Source organism: Euprymna scolopes, chromosome 39 (genome assembly GCF_053919585.1).
Source record: "Euprymna scolopes isolate OS-2025 chromosome 39, ASM5391958v1, whole genome shotgun sequence".
NCBI classification, from domain to species: domain Eukaryota; kingdom Metazoa; phylum Mollusca; class Cephalopoda; order Sepiida; family Sepiolidae; genus Euprymna; species Euprymna scolopes.
This window is the reverse complement of record NC_136520.1, coordinates 51,210,382-51,223,108: the sequence shown is the minus strand read 5'-3', so window position 1 is coordinate 51,223,108 and position 12,727 is coordinate 51,210,382. Positions and strand designations below refer to the sequence as shown.

The 12,727-nt window shown below is 32.5% G+C and overlaps 1 protein-coding gene across 2 annotated transcripts in view; it reads right to left on the bottom strand.

Moving 5' to 3' along the window:
• The window catches only part of LOC145263778 (gamma-aminobutyric acid receptor subunit alpha-2-like), a 386,086-nt gene that overhangs the window by 44,948 nt on the left and 328,411 nt on the right, over positions 1 to 12,727 (bottom strand). Inside the window, exon 8 of one of the 2 annotated variants that reach the window (XM_080120832.1) lies at positions 8,991 to 9,011. The exons of the other annotated variant lie outside the window; for it this stretch is intronic. Coding sequence (XP_079976958.1) covers positions 8,991 to 9,011 — 21 coding nt within the window. The remainder of the gene's footprint in view (positions 1 to 8,990; positions 9,012 to 12,727) is intronic. 2 annotated transcript variants of the gene reach the window in all.

Sequence of the window (12,727 nt, the reverse complement as noted above, 5' to 3'; positions counted from 1 at the left end):
TTATTATAGATACGACTACCAGTTGTCAAAATTTTGCTTTTCAGAATTGCTATTTTTAACAAATATTAGGTTTCAAAAAGTCTGTCCCTTGGTTCTGGACGCTACTGTACATAGAAAAATATGCAGACACATACTATATATATATATATATATATATATATATATATATATATATATATATATATATATATACATATATATATACATATATATATATATATATATATATATATATATATATATACGTAGGATACTTGGTATCACATGGCAAGACAGAGTGAGTAATATTGATGTTCTGCAGAGAGCGGGCATCCCATCCATTTACTCCCTACTGCGTGAGCGACGTCTTCGCTGGCTGGGCCATGTGCGAAAGAAGGATGATGGGCGCATCCCTAAAGACCTTCTCTATGGCGAGCTTACCTCAGGCTCAAGAAAGAGGGGGCGACCCCACCTTCGCTACAGGTATGTCTGCAAGCGTGACATGAAGGCTCTCTCGGTGGACAGGAATACATGGGAAGCCTCTTCAGCTGACAGAACTGCCTGGAGGAACATGATACGCCAGGGGATTATCATCAGCGAGAGGACCCTCCATGTTGAAAATGCTGCAAAGAGAGCTAGGAGAAGAGCGAGTGTACAGGCGGAACAGCCGGACGAAGCGGCAAGTTGCATAACAACCTTCGTATGTCAAGGCTGTGGCAGACTATGCAAATCAAGAATTGGTCTCTACAGTCACACAAAAGGATGCAAACAGGCAACAACTTAATACGGCGCTGATCCATAGTCGTTTCGACTGACGGATGCCACACACACACACACACACACACACACACACACACACACATATATATATATATATATATATATATATATATATATATATATACAGAGGGAGAGAGAGAGAGAGAGAGAGAGAGAGAGAGAGAGACTCTCATCGATTTCGACGTATGAGGTTCCACCACAGCAACTAAGTTGCTCGGACATCCACTCAGGTGATATGTTTTATAGTGATGAAAGCTTTGTGTAGAAATATCTGCACTTTTTTACATTACTGCTAACTTCCGTCTGTGTAGATGACTGCCAGAGGACAGAGTATACGGTAAACCGCAGGTTTTTAGATCAAAGTTTTCTTCTCCTAGATGCATGTCATATGTCTTAAGGAAGACTAGGTATGCATTTCTCCCAGGGAATTAATGCGCCTCCACATACCAACCCGGAAATTTCTACGACTCGGCGCGCTACATAAACCGCCTAACTTTATTAAATAGCTACTCATTTGGTACTGACCAGGCTCAACGTTGGTGATATGACGAGAACCGGTGTGTCAAAATGATTGTACCATATATATATATATATATATATATATATATATATATATATATATATATATATATATATATATATATATATATATATATATATGGTACAATCATTTTGATATATATATATATATATATATATATATATATATATATATATATATATATATATATATATATATGGTACAATCATTTTGATATATATATATATATATATATATATATATATATATGGTACAATCATTTTGATATATATATATATATATATATATATATATATATATATATATATATATATATATATATCCTCCTTCATTCAGCGTATGGGATTCCAAAATGCACCTATCTATTGATTTATATATCTTAATATATAATCTTATATATAAAAGGCTATATGCCCGTGTGTCTGTCCGTCTGTTTGTTTATCTGTCTCCATATTTTTAAACTCTATATCTTCCGAAACTAAAAGTCGCAGAGCGGCGCTAAGGGTCTCAAATGTTTTTTCGGGGGAGGGGGATTCTTCTTTTACGGGTGTTTAGCCAGTTAACTTAATTAGTTTTTAAGGGGCCAATTTCGGTCAAAATTGAAAAAAACATCGTTATAAATTTTGTACATTCATTTTATATTTTATTTTAAATTTGTAATCAGTTCATATGCGTCTCACGTTTGTATAGTGGCAACGTCTCCAGCTTTGAGTGCTAGAGTTTTGTTTAAGATTTCAATTTTAGCTGATGGCGCCCAACTATTTTTTTTTTACTTTTGAAATTGTGACTCTGTAAATATATATACGAAATTTGGAAAAAATAAAATGTCATATTTAAGAGTATTTTACGACCAGGCAAAGACTGGCGCCGGCCCCGCTAGTATATATATATATATATATATATATATATATATATATATATATATATATATATATATATATATATATATATATATATATATATATACGAGCAAACAGTTAATAAAACATGTTAAAAACACTTTGAGATGAGTTAAAAACATATTTAATCTGAAAAGGAAACACTAGATAAGTGGATAGTCCTTAATCCGCAGAGTTTCGAAGAAATATTTTACTTATCATCAGAGGATAGGAATTAGCAAAATACGGGATCGGATTTTGCATGCAAAAGTATTTGATGAAACAACGAGTATATATATATATATATATATATATATATATATATATATATATATATATATACATACTAGCAAAATACCCGTCGTTGACTGGGTTAAAAAACAGCTTACAGAGCATGGACTCTGATTTATGAAAGTATGATAGGTTATGAAAAGGAAGGGTTGTATAGAGATAGCTTCGAATTTGGGGCTATCAAAACCAAAGCAAAATATGATGAAAGTAAAAATAAAATAGATAAAGCCGAGGATAAATTATACTATACCTGTTCACACTGAAACACTTATCACAATATTCTGTGGATCTATATTAAAACAAAACCTTGTTAAACTTTGTGACATATTTCTATTCTATGGAGATCAGGCGCGAACGAACACCCTATAATTTTATTATACCATATTTCTTCAAACTGAAATATAATTATGAAAGTATAGATATGAAAAGTCTTTATTAAAGTTGTGCTTATTTCCATTCTATGGAGGCCAGGCGCGAACGCAGCCCCCACAATTTTATTATACTATCCCTATTTAAGTTAAGACATACTTATCAAAGTATTTGTATGTACATCTATATAAAAAACATGTGTAAACGTTTTTTTTTTAAATTTTTTATTTCCATACTTTATGGACCAGGCGCGAACGCAGACCCCGCAATTTTAATGAACCACTGTTCTGCCAGATCAAGCATACCCATTTTTGTATCTCGATACATCTTCTATCATTATATGGGATCAGGTTTTTAAAACAGTCAACCATATAGAACCCTATTCATCACCGGACACACAAACACACATACATATTCAGCTTTATCTATATATATATATATATATATATATATATATATATATATGTATGCATACATATATATATATATATATATATATATATATTTGTAGTCATCGACATACAGTCTTGTTTCGTTGTATCACAACCCATCAGTGCTGCTAGACTAGCATCTCTCCCAAGCCAAAGATTGAACCTAGAACCGTCGTGTTGACAGTTCTCCCACTCGACCATGGAATCGACGGTCGTAAATAAGTCGTCGAAATGTCTATTTAAATAGACACCCGCCACCACTTTTATAGTGCTCAAATCGCCTGTTCGTAAACAAACAAACAAACAAACAACGAGTTTCGCATTTTCAGCCAATTAAGTAGCGGGTGAGATTATTTACAGTGCTCTATCCAAAGACGGGGGCTTAAAATATATTTGTAGTCATCGACATACAGTCCTGTTTCGTTGTATCACAACTCGTCAGTGCCGCTAGACTAGCATCTCTCCATACTATAATAATTTAATACCTACATACATTAGTGTTTTATCGTTTCGCGAAACATCATTTGAGAGGTAAACGCTCAGTTATCATGTTCATGCACCAAGTTAGCATGCATTTACTTTCAAACATAACTCGTTTATCTCTTTATTTATGCAAAGATGCAGATAAAATTGGTATTTTATAAATTACGGAAGTAATGCAAATTTAATGACGTTAAATTTTCTTAGTGTTTTATTTTTGTATATACCGAGTGTGATTTTTGTATAAAGTGTTGAGAATTAGTCAAGTGATTTGTTAGTTCACAAATAACAGACAATTATAATGTAATTATGCTAAACATGCTTAACCCAGGATTAGAATTTATTACACTTGGAGAAATGTAGGAGATTATTTTGATGTACCATGATCCTAATAGAGGGTAATGGATGTGTTTTATCGATTCCCGTAAAGTTCATCGTCCATAAACAGGAAGAACATATATGTTCTTGCCAAAATATTATTTAACGACACATTTCTTCAAACCTGCAAAGTATTTGAATGAGGATACACTTGAATAATCCTTTCTGAATTTGCATAATTATTTTTCGAGGCATGAGGAACATTGGTTTAGGTAATCTCAAACTGGTAAAGAAAGAATATTAGAAATGTGCATTACAGAAAAAAAACAACATGCAACATGCCAGGTATCCGCTTCCATGTGCGTTGCTGGTAATTTCACCCTGATTTTCTGCATGTGCGACAGAAGTTTGTAACGTAAGTTAAAGTAAAATTAGAAGAAATGAAACAGAGTGATCAATAAAAATACAAGGGCTACAAAAATATTGAGAAGCGAAGGCGATCGTGACTTTTGATAATATGAACTTTAATAAGCTGGCTTGTGCAGTTATAATTTGCTTATGTCTGCTGAATGCTATTTATAAAATAAAATAGATAAACACTTGTATGGCTTGTCTTTTAATAATAGTTGTTAAAAAATTTGATCGGAGTGCCAGTCTCTGTTTTTCCGTCCCAATTAAGTCAACAGTTCGCTCAATAAAACTTTTATTATTTAATTAAATCATTTCAGGGATTGTTCATCATCCTAGTATCAAGTGAATTGACAGTATGTTATATATTTAAACAAGATTTTCAAATATTCATGCAAATGCTAGTACTCATGCTTTACTACGTATACAATCTGGATTTATTTAAGAGGTTAGAACTTTATAATCGTTTTTAATAAAACAATAAGAATACCACAGAATGGGCGATATATAATAATACAGGCAATGAAAAGAATACATCAAGTGAAAAATAAAAATACAACACCCTTCATGAATTTTATAGTGAAATACTATCATTTAAGGTTAATTTATTGTGTACATTAAGATATCAATAGACTGTATGTTGTATTAGGATTTGATTAAAAAAAACAACACATTACAACATGTTCAAAAAGTAACTTAAATGTTTTTAACTTAAATAGATTCGTACTTTTTGATGATATCTTTCTGTCATTTAACCACAATCTGACTAAGACATTGAACATTTTCTAAATTAAAAAAATCCTAATTTCTTAAAGATGATGTCTTTTAAATTCTGCGCAATTTTTACTTCGAATATTTGTGCCCTTTCCAAATTATTACTCATGCAGAATCTCTGGATTTTACACTCTTATTTCGTTTCTGATGTTTTCCTTCAATTCTTTCAGTGTTCGGGGTTTGTTAACATTGGCTTATCTTAAAGATATCTTCAAGAAAACTCGGGGACTGTCAAGTCACTTTGGAAAGTGCACAAATATGCGAAGTCGTAAACAGACAACACTTATAAGACATTTGTTGTAATATGTTTGATTAATAATGGGATAGTTATTTAAATTGCTGCCCACATCAGCAATATTTGGCACAAGGCCGGGAAAGTGGGGAACAAAACAGGCTCCCCTAAAGGAGGGGCACTCCTGCAGTTGCCAAAATTGCCTGAGTAACCGCGTCGGCAGTCCTCGGTCAGGGCGCCCCAGGCAGTAAGCGATGAACTTACTCAACTGGAAAGCTCAGTGGCAAGGCCTGGGATGGTGGACCTCCTCGGTATTACCCAGGCGGTGTACCTCAGTCCGAAAGGTGCTGGGCCGTTTCCCAGCCCCTCACCTGTCGGGCTGAGTGTCAAGAACGGATCCTTGAACAGTACGACTACCCTGTCTCCCTGCAGCCGAAGCCGCTAGGAGACACATCCCATCATCCCGGAGGATTAATAATGGGGCGTAGTCTCACACAGTTGGGAGATTCTATTTATAAACGATGCTGCTAGCTACTGACGAATCAAATTAATTTTCGTTCTGATACAAACGAATCAGAAACAAGAATTGCTCTATAAAAATTAAATCTTTTCTTTAGCAACTTTGCATGTGTTTTCTTCGTGTCAACCCGGGAAGAATCTTTTGCTCTGTGGCTACAAAATTATAAAGTCAGGAACCTGAACACAACAAAAGGCTTCTGCGAACCAGTCACCTACAGGACTTGTATAGAACAACTTACCATCGGAAACTGTTCTGAAACTAAGCATGGCTTCCAACTCAAGAACATTATTTTTCATAAAGAAAGATTGTTTAGATATTCTATTTATTTTATTTAATTTTGCAATGTCCTAGTCAGATTTTGTTGAAATTACAGAAAGATAGCATAAAAAATTTAGTTCAAAACCCTTAAGTTACTTTTGAACAGCCTATACCTAGGTGTAATCGGTCTAGACATTTATGGTTGAACAAGTTTTCGAGAATAAAAAATCGAGGTCTAATACTCAATGCTTAATATTTGATCTGAAAAAGTTCAGCTCTGTTCTGACGAAAGATGTAAAAAGTCGCAAATCATTAAAAAAAAAAAAAAAAAAAAAATTAAGTAGATGTTCATAACATAGCAATCCTTCTGGATTCCAGCAATAATTTCAAATGGTCTACATGTTAAATTTTCGTTGAAATATAAGTTGGACACTACAACAAACATAAGTGAAAATTTAGAAATAAAGGCCTTTTTAATTGTATATTGTCTGCGGCTTTCTCGCCTGCGAACTTTTGGAACGCGACCAGATTACAGATAATTGGGGGGGGCTTGCACATTTCGTCGATGTTATGCCATTTGTTCTTGAGAGTATCACTTCACAAACTTCCATTGAACTCCGGCTTCTCTTGCCTAAACTGCTTTGTAATGGAATGGCTATTGTCAGTACACAATTCTGATTATGTCCAATGGGCACTTTAATGTGATTACGCGGGTTCCCTCCTCTTTGAAATTCTCAACAGAAGTCCGCAATCCAAAATGACGATATGTATAACAAACTATTAATATTATTTAAATATACGTGATGAATTCCAGCCAAGAAATAGGTTATTCAGATCGATGAAGAACTACTAGCGCGTATGTTTTTGTATTTAACTAATTTATGATATTACAAATATATATATATATATATATATATATATGTGTGTGTGTGTGTGTGTGTGTGTGTGTGTGTGTGTGTGTCGATTAAAAAATTGATATGCGTTCAAGCCTTGTAATATTAACGATTTCTTTAGTTTCGCGATGGTTACAAAGAAGTTATGAAGAGCAAAAAATGTTAAAAGTTGTCATTTGTAGACTTTTTTCGCTTTAAATGAGACCGTGAATCAAAGGTCGAAACTGTAAGGTTTTCTGTCTTCCATGCATTTCTATTTTTATTTCATAATTTTGATATATTTTCTTCTTACACACACACATACACACACATATACATATATATGTATATATATATACATACATATATATATATATATATATATATATATACATACATATATATATACGCACACATATATATGGATATATATACATAGAGAGAGAGAGGGGGGAGAGCGAGAGAGAAGTACAGATATTATATATTATATCACACATATTTAATAATAAGAAGAAATATAAAATAAAATATATTAACTTTATATTAATTTATATTATCTGATACTAGCAAGGAAACCTGAAGTTGCCTGGGATTTAATGATGATCAATACATATTTCTCACACCAATATTTATATTGACATCCAAATTGGTGTAAAAGTCAATATTGCAATCAGTATGATTGATTGCACCTCTCCTGGTGCAACTGGAATATTACCCCCGAGCAGTGACTTAGTCCACAATAAATTGTAGTCTACATTGTACTGTAGATAACCTACGATTGCTTTATATTTTTTTTTATATAAGAACTTGAATTAAGGCATACAGCACAGGTCTCATTGTTCCATTGGGATCTAATCATAAGCATATGTTTCGAACGCGCCCTTATCACAATAAAGATAATATTATTTATTTTATACGTCTGGCCCTTAACATTGTGCGTTCATAATGGCTTGCATTGAATTTTATAATGAAAACATCAGGTATGATGGTTTAATTGTGGTTGAAATAGAAACATTCATTTCGAACAAGCCCCTGCCATCTGTTGTGTAATTCATATGGTCTCCCTTTCTCCTTGTGTGGTAATAAAACTTATCAAATGCACTTGCTATGTAAGTCTGAATGAGCTGTTGGCTTTTTCTTGATTCGTCGAATTTTTCGGTTATCAACTATCGACATTTATCAAGACATTCTGATACCAAACCCATCAAGAACACTAACAGATACATAAAGTATATTTTTAAATTTTCATAAAAATCGGATGTTCTGGTTCAGATGCCATGAGGAGCAATCATACGCAAACAGACAAAGTTCCTTGTTATAGATAGAGATGAAGATGAAGATGAAGCATATCCAATTACGAAGGATTATGTGTTACGCTTAGTTAAGTTTGGAATATTTATTTTCTTTGATCTAATAACGCGTAAATGATAGTCTAGCAAGATCTATTCTCATCTGCACATGCACTCGAGCTATTTTCATAGATGTACCTATTTTTTAATGGTAAGGTTCTAATAAAAGCAAGAACTGGATGGTAGTTAGAAGTATATAAATCTAACTAAAAGCAACGCTTTTTAAACAAGAGAAAACCTCGTATGCTACAATCGCGCATGCTATGAAAGTGATTAGTGTTAAAGACAATTCCAGTGTTCTGCGCAACATTTTTCTACGGTAAACAAAAACGAGTGATTGAAAAGTGTAGATGGAAGGACGACACACAGGCTAGATAGGAGGTGATTGGCAAGACAAAAATACATTTCTTTATCGTCGAAATATGGTTATAATGTAAACGAAATATCCTGTTTGCTATCATTACTTGTCAGTGGCAGGCGCATGCGTGATCATGCGCAGTCAGGACTTACCTCGGTTTCCGTTATTTCGTACTGTAATTGGGAGAAACCCGAAATAGATAAAATAATAATAAAACAAAAGAAATTAACATAAAATACATTTGCTTAGAAAAGCATCATGAATTGGCATATACATTGAAAAAATGGCCTCTCATTACACACACATATATATATATATATATGTGTGTGTATGTGTGTGTATGTGTGTGTGCGTGTTCGTGTGTTTTATTTTTTATTACCGTTTTATCTGTTTGGTTACATATGTTTCAGATGTTGGACAACGGTTAAGATCTAACAGCTTCGTCAGACCTTACTTCTGTAAGGTCTGACGAAACTGTTAGGTCGTAAACATGATCCAACATCTAAAACATATGTAACCAAACAGATAAAACGGTAATAAAAAATAAAACTAATATTTGCTCTGCAGTAGTATTGGGCACTCTCTTCAGGTTGTTACTTATTACCAGTTTTACCAAATATATATATATATATATATATATATATATATATATATATATAAAAATTATAACACGGAAATTACATAATTGTCGATGCAATAATTTATTTCAACCTTATGGTATTTTCAAGCATCTAAATCAGACAATTACATTTTTGATACCCTGAGTATCAAAAATGTAATTGTCTGATTTAGATGCTTGAAAATACCATAAGGTTGAAATAAATTATTGCATCGACAATTATGTAATTTCCGTGTTATAATTTTTATCTTATTGCTCTGTTTACCACATTGAGCTCTCATACCCGGATTTCCTCTGGATTTATTCCATTATAACACTATATATATATATATATATGTATATATATATATATATATATATATATATATATATATATATATATATATAAAGCTGAATGTTTGTGTGTGTGTCTGGCCACGAATAGGCTCCTATATGGTTGACTATAATAGAAAACTGATCACATATAATAGTAGATGTATCGAGACACAGGAATGGGTATGTTTGATCTGGTATAATGATGATTCATTAAAATTTTGGGGTCTGTGTACGCGCCTCGTCAACAAAGTATAGAAATACAACATTTAAAAAAAATAAAAAAAAAACGTTTTAAAGTGTTTTTGATATAGATGTACATAATACTACTTTGATAAGTATGTTTTAACTTAAATAGGGATGGTATAATACAATTTTGGTGTCTGCGTTCGCGCCTGGCCTCCATAGAATGGAAATAGGCACAGACTTAAATAAAGACTTTTCATATCTATCTGCATAAGTATACTTTGATAATTATGTTTCAGTTTGAAGAAATATGGTATAATAAAATGGGTGTTCGTTCGCACCTGGCCTCCGTACAATGGAAATATGTCACAAAGTTTAACAAAGTTTTTTAATATAAGTTCACAGAATATTGTGATAAGTGTTTCAGTGTGAACAGGTATGGTATAATAAATTATGGGGTTTATCTATTTTAATTGTATTTTCATCATATTTTGCTTTGGGGTTGATAGCGTCAAATTCGACTCTATCTCTTTACAACCCTTCCTTTTCATAACCTATCATACTTTCATAAATCAGAATTCATAATTTTTGTGTTTTTTTTTTTGTAGGCTGTATTTGAACCCAGTCAAGGACGGATAATTTTGCTAGTATATATATATATATATATATATATATATGTATATATACATATACATATATATATATATATGTATATATATATGTATATATACATATACATATACATATATATATATATATATATATATATATATTAACGTTTTATTTTGTTAGTTACACAGGTTCCGGTTACCGAATTGTATCAACGACCCAGTAACTTCATCAGACTTTAATAGAACTGGTTATTATGATGGGAAGTATGATTTAGAAGAAATAAAAAGGGGATCGGATTTCAATTCGGATTCGACAACATTGGAGTTAATATCGTTTTCCCAATCATAATAACCATTTCTGTTATAGTCTGATGAATTTACTGGCTTGTTGATACGATTCGGCACTTTCTTCAGGTTTTTACTAATTACGATTTTTACTCTACATAAGTATATATATATATATATATATAGAGAGAGAGAGAGAGAGATATATACATATGTATATATATGTATGTACACACGCATATATATATATAAATATATTTATGCATATACACGCATATATATATATGTGTGTGTGTGTGTGTGTATGTCTTTTTGTGAGTGTGTGTGCATCTATTTGTTTTCATGTATATAACTGGAGGGAGAAAGTGACACGATTACTTAATTATCGAAGGTAAAATAATATATTGTTTATAAAAACAAATTATATATATATATACATGTGTTTGAATATATATATATATATATATATATATATATATGTGTGTGTATGTGCGTGTGTGTGTTTGTATGGGTGCGTATAGTATGTCTTATACAAACCGTCTGTGTTATATATGTGTATACATTATTCAGAGGAATATAAATTAAAAGGGGCCATTTCATTTCACCGGAAAAAGGAACACTTTTGAAGTGAAAACCAAGATTCATTTATTTTTTTATATAAAATATACATTAGGTTTGACTTAAACCCTTATGAGGAGGAGAAGAGTGTGAAATGAAACTTCCAGACAAGAGCATCTCAGTGGTTGGTCGTGGGTTAATTGCCATACATTAGTTTAAATGCGTAATATCTATTCTTTGAATAGTGGTTGCAAGGTAATTTTTAAAGTGCATTTCTTTATTCCAGATTTTCCATATATTCTATGAAATCCAACACATTATTTCCTTCTTTTATTTTACCGATAAACTTTATTTATTCATTTATAAAATATCTCTAAACAATCAGATCGTTATGTTTCCATGCATCAATTTTGTACGATTTAAATATAGTTGCTGTCATTAAAGTTGCATTATTTAGACTAAAAAAAAGATAACGTAAAAAAATAATATTATGTCGAAAGTTTAAAGAGTTCTAATGGGGGAACTATTGAATGTGCCAAAGTACGGGGATAACTAAAATAAGTTTATTAACGTTTTAAATATTGGCACAACGAGGGCAAAAAAGAAAAAAAAAAGAGCAGGAGAAAAGATAAAAAATTCCCCAAAGAGAAACAATGCGTTTTTTGTTTCCTTTTGCCGGCACAATGAAGGTTTTCGCACCGCAATAGGGACAGACTCCAAAATCTTTAAATGGTTTCTGTAGCACCTCGAACCATTCTATTTTATATCTATCGGCACAGCACGGGTTGTCAACCAAATGCTGGCTAATAGCAGAGTCCAAGCCTGAAGAAGAAGGGAGACTACCAGACCCCATCCTCTCTTGTCTGATCTTCGATGGAACATGCTGGTTTATTGGTAAAAAGATGCAAGGATGTTCGTCCAACATAACCAGCATCGCACTGGCATTTGAATTGATATACAATATTGCTATTTTGGATGTAAGGCAAACTATCCTTGCGAAAAGAAGGAAAAGTATATACCAAACGCAAGGACACAGAATAAAAGCAGTCGTAAATACTTCTGAGAATCTACTTGGAAAGTCTGTTACTCTTTTCCCCAAATCCACGGTAATTTAAAATAAACCGGGCATTTCAAAGGTCCAAACTTTTTAGAGGATTTAAAATCCGCAACCTTTTGGAAAATACAATCATTAATAAGGTCAACAGAAAACTATTTTGATGAACATTTCCCTGATCTTATCGAGTTCGGCATCTAATCTGTTAGGCGAACAAATCATGAGTGCTCTATGTACCAAAGTATTAATTAGGCCGACCTTACG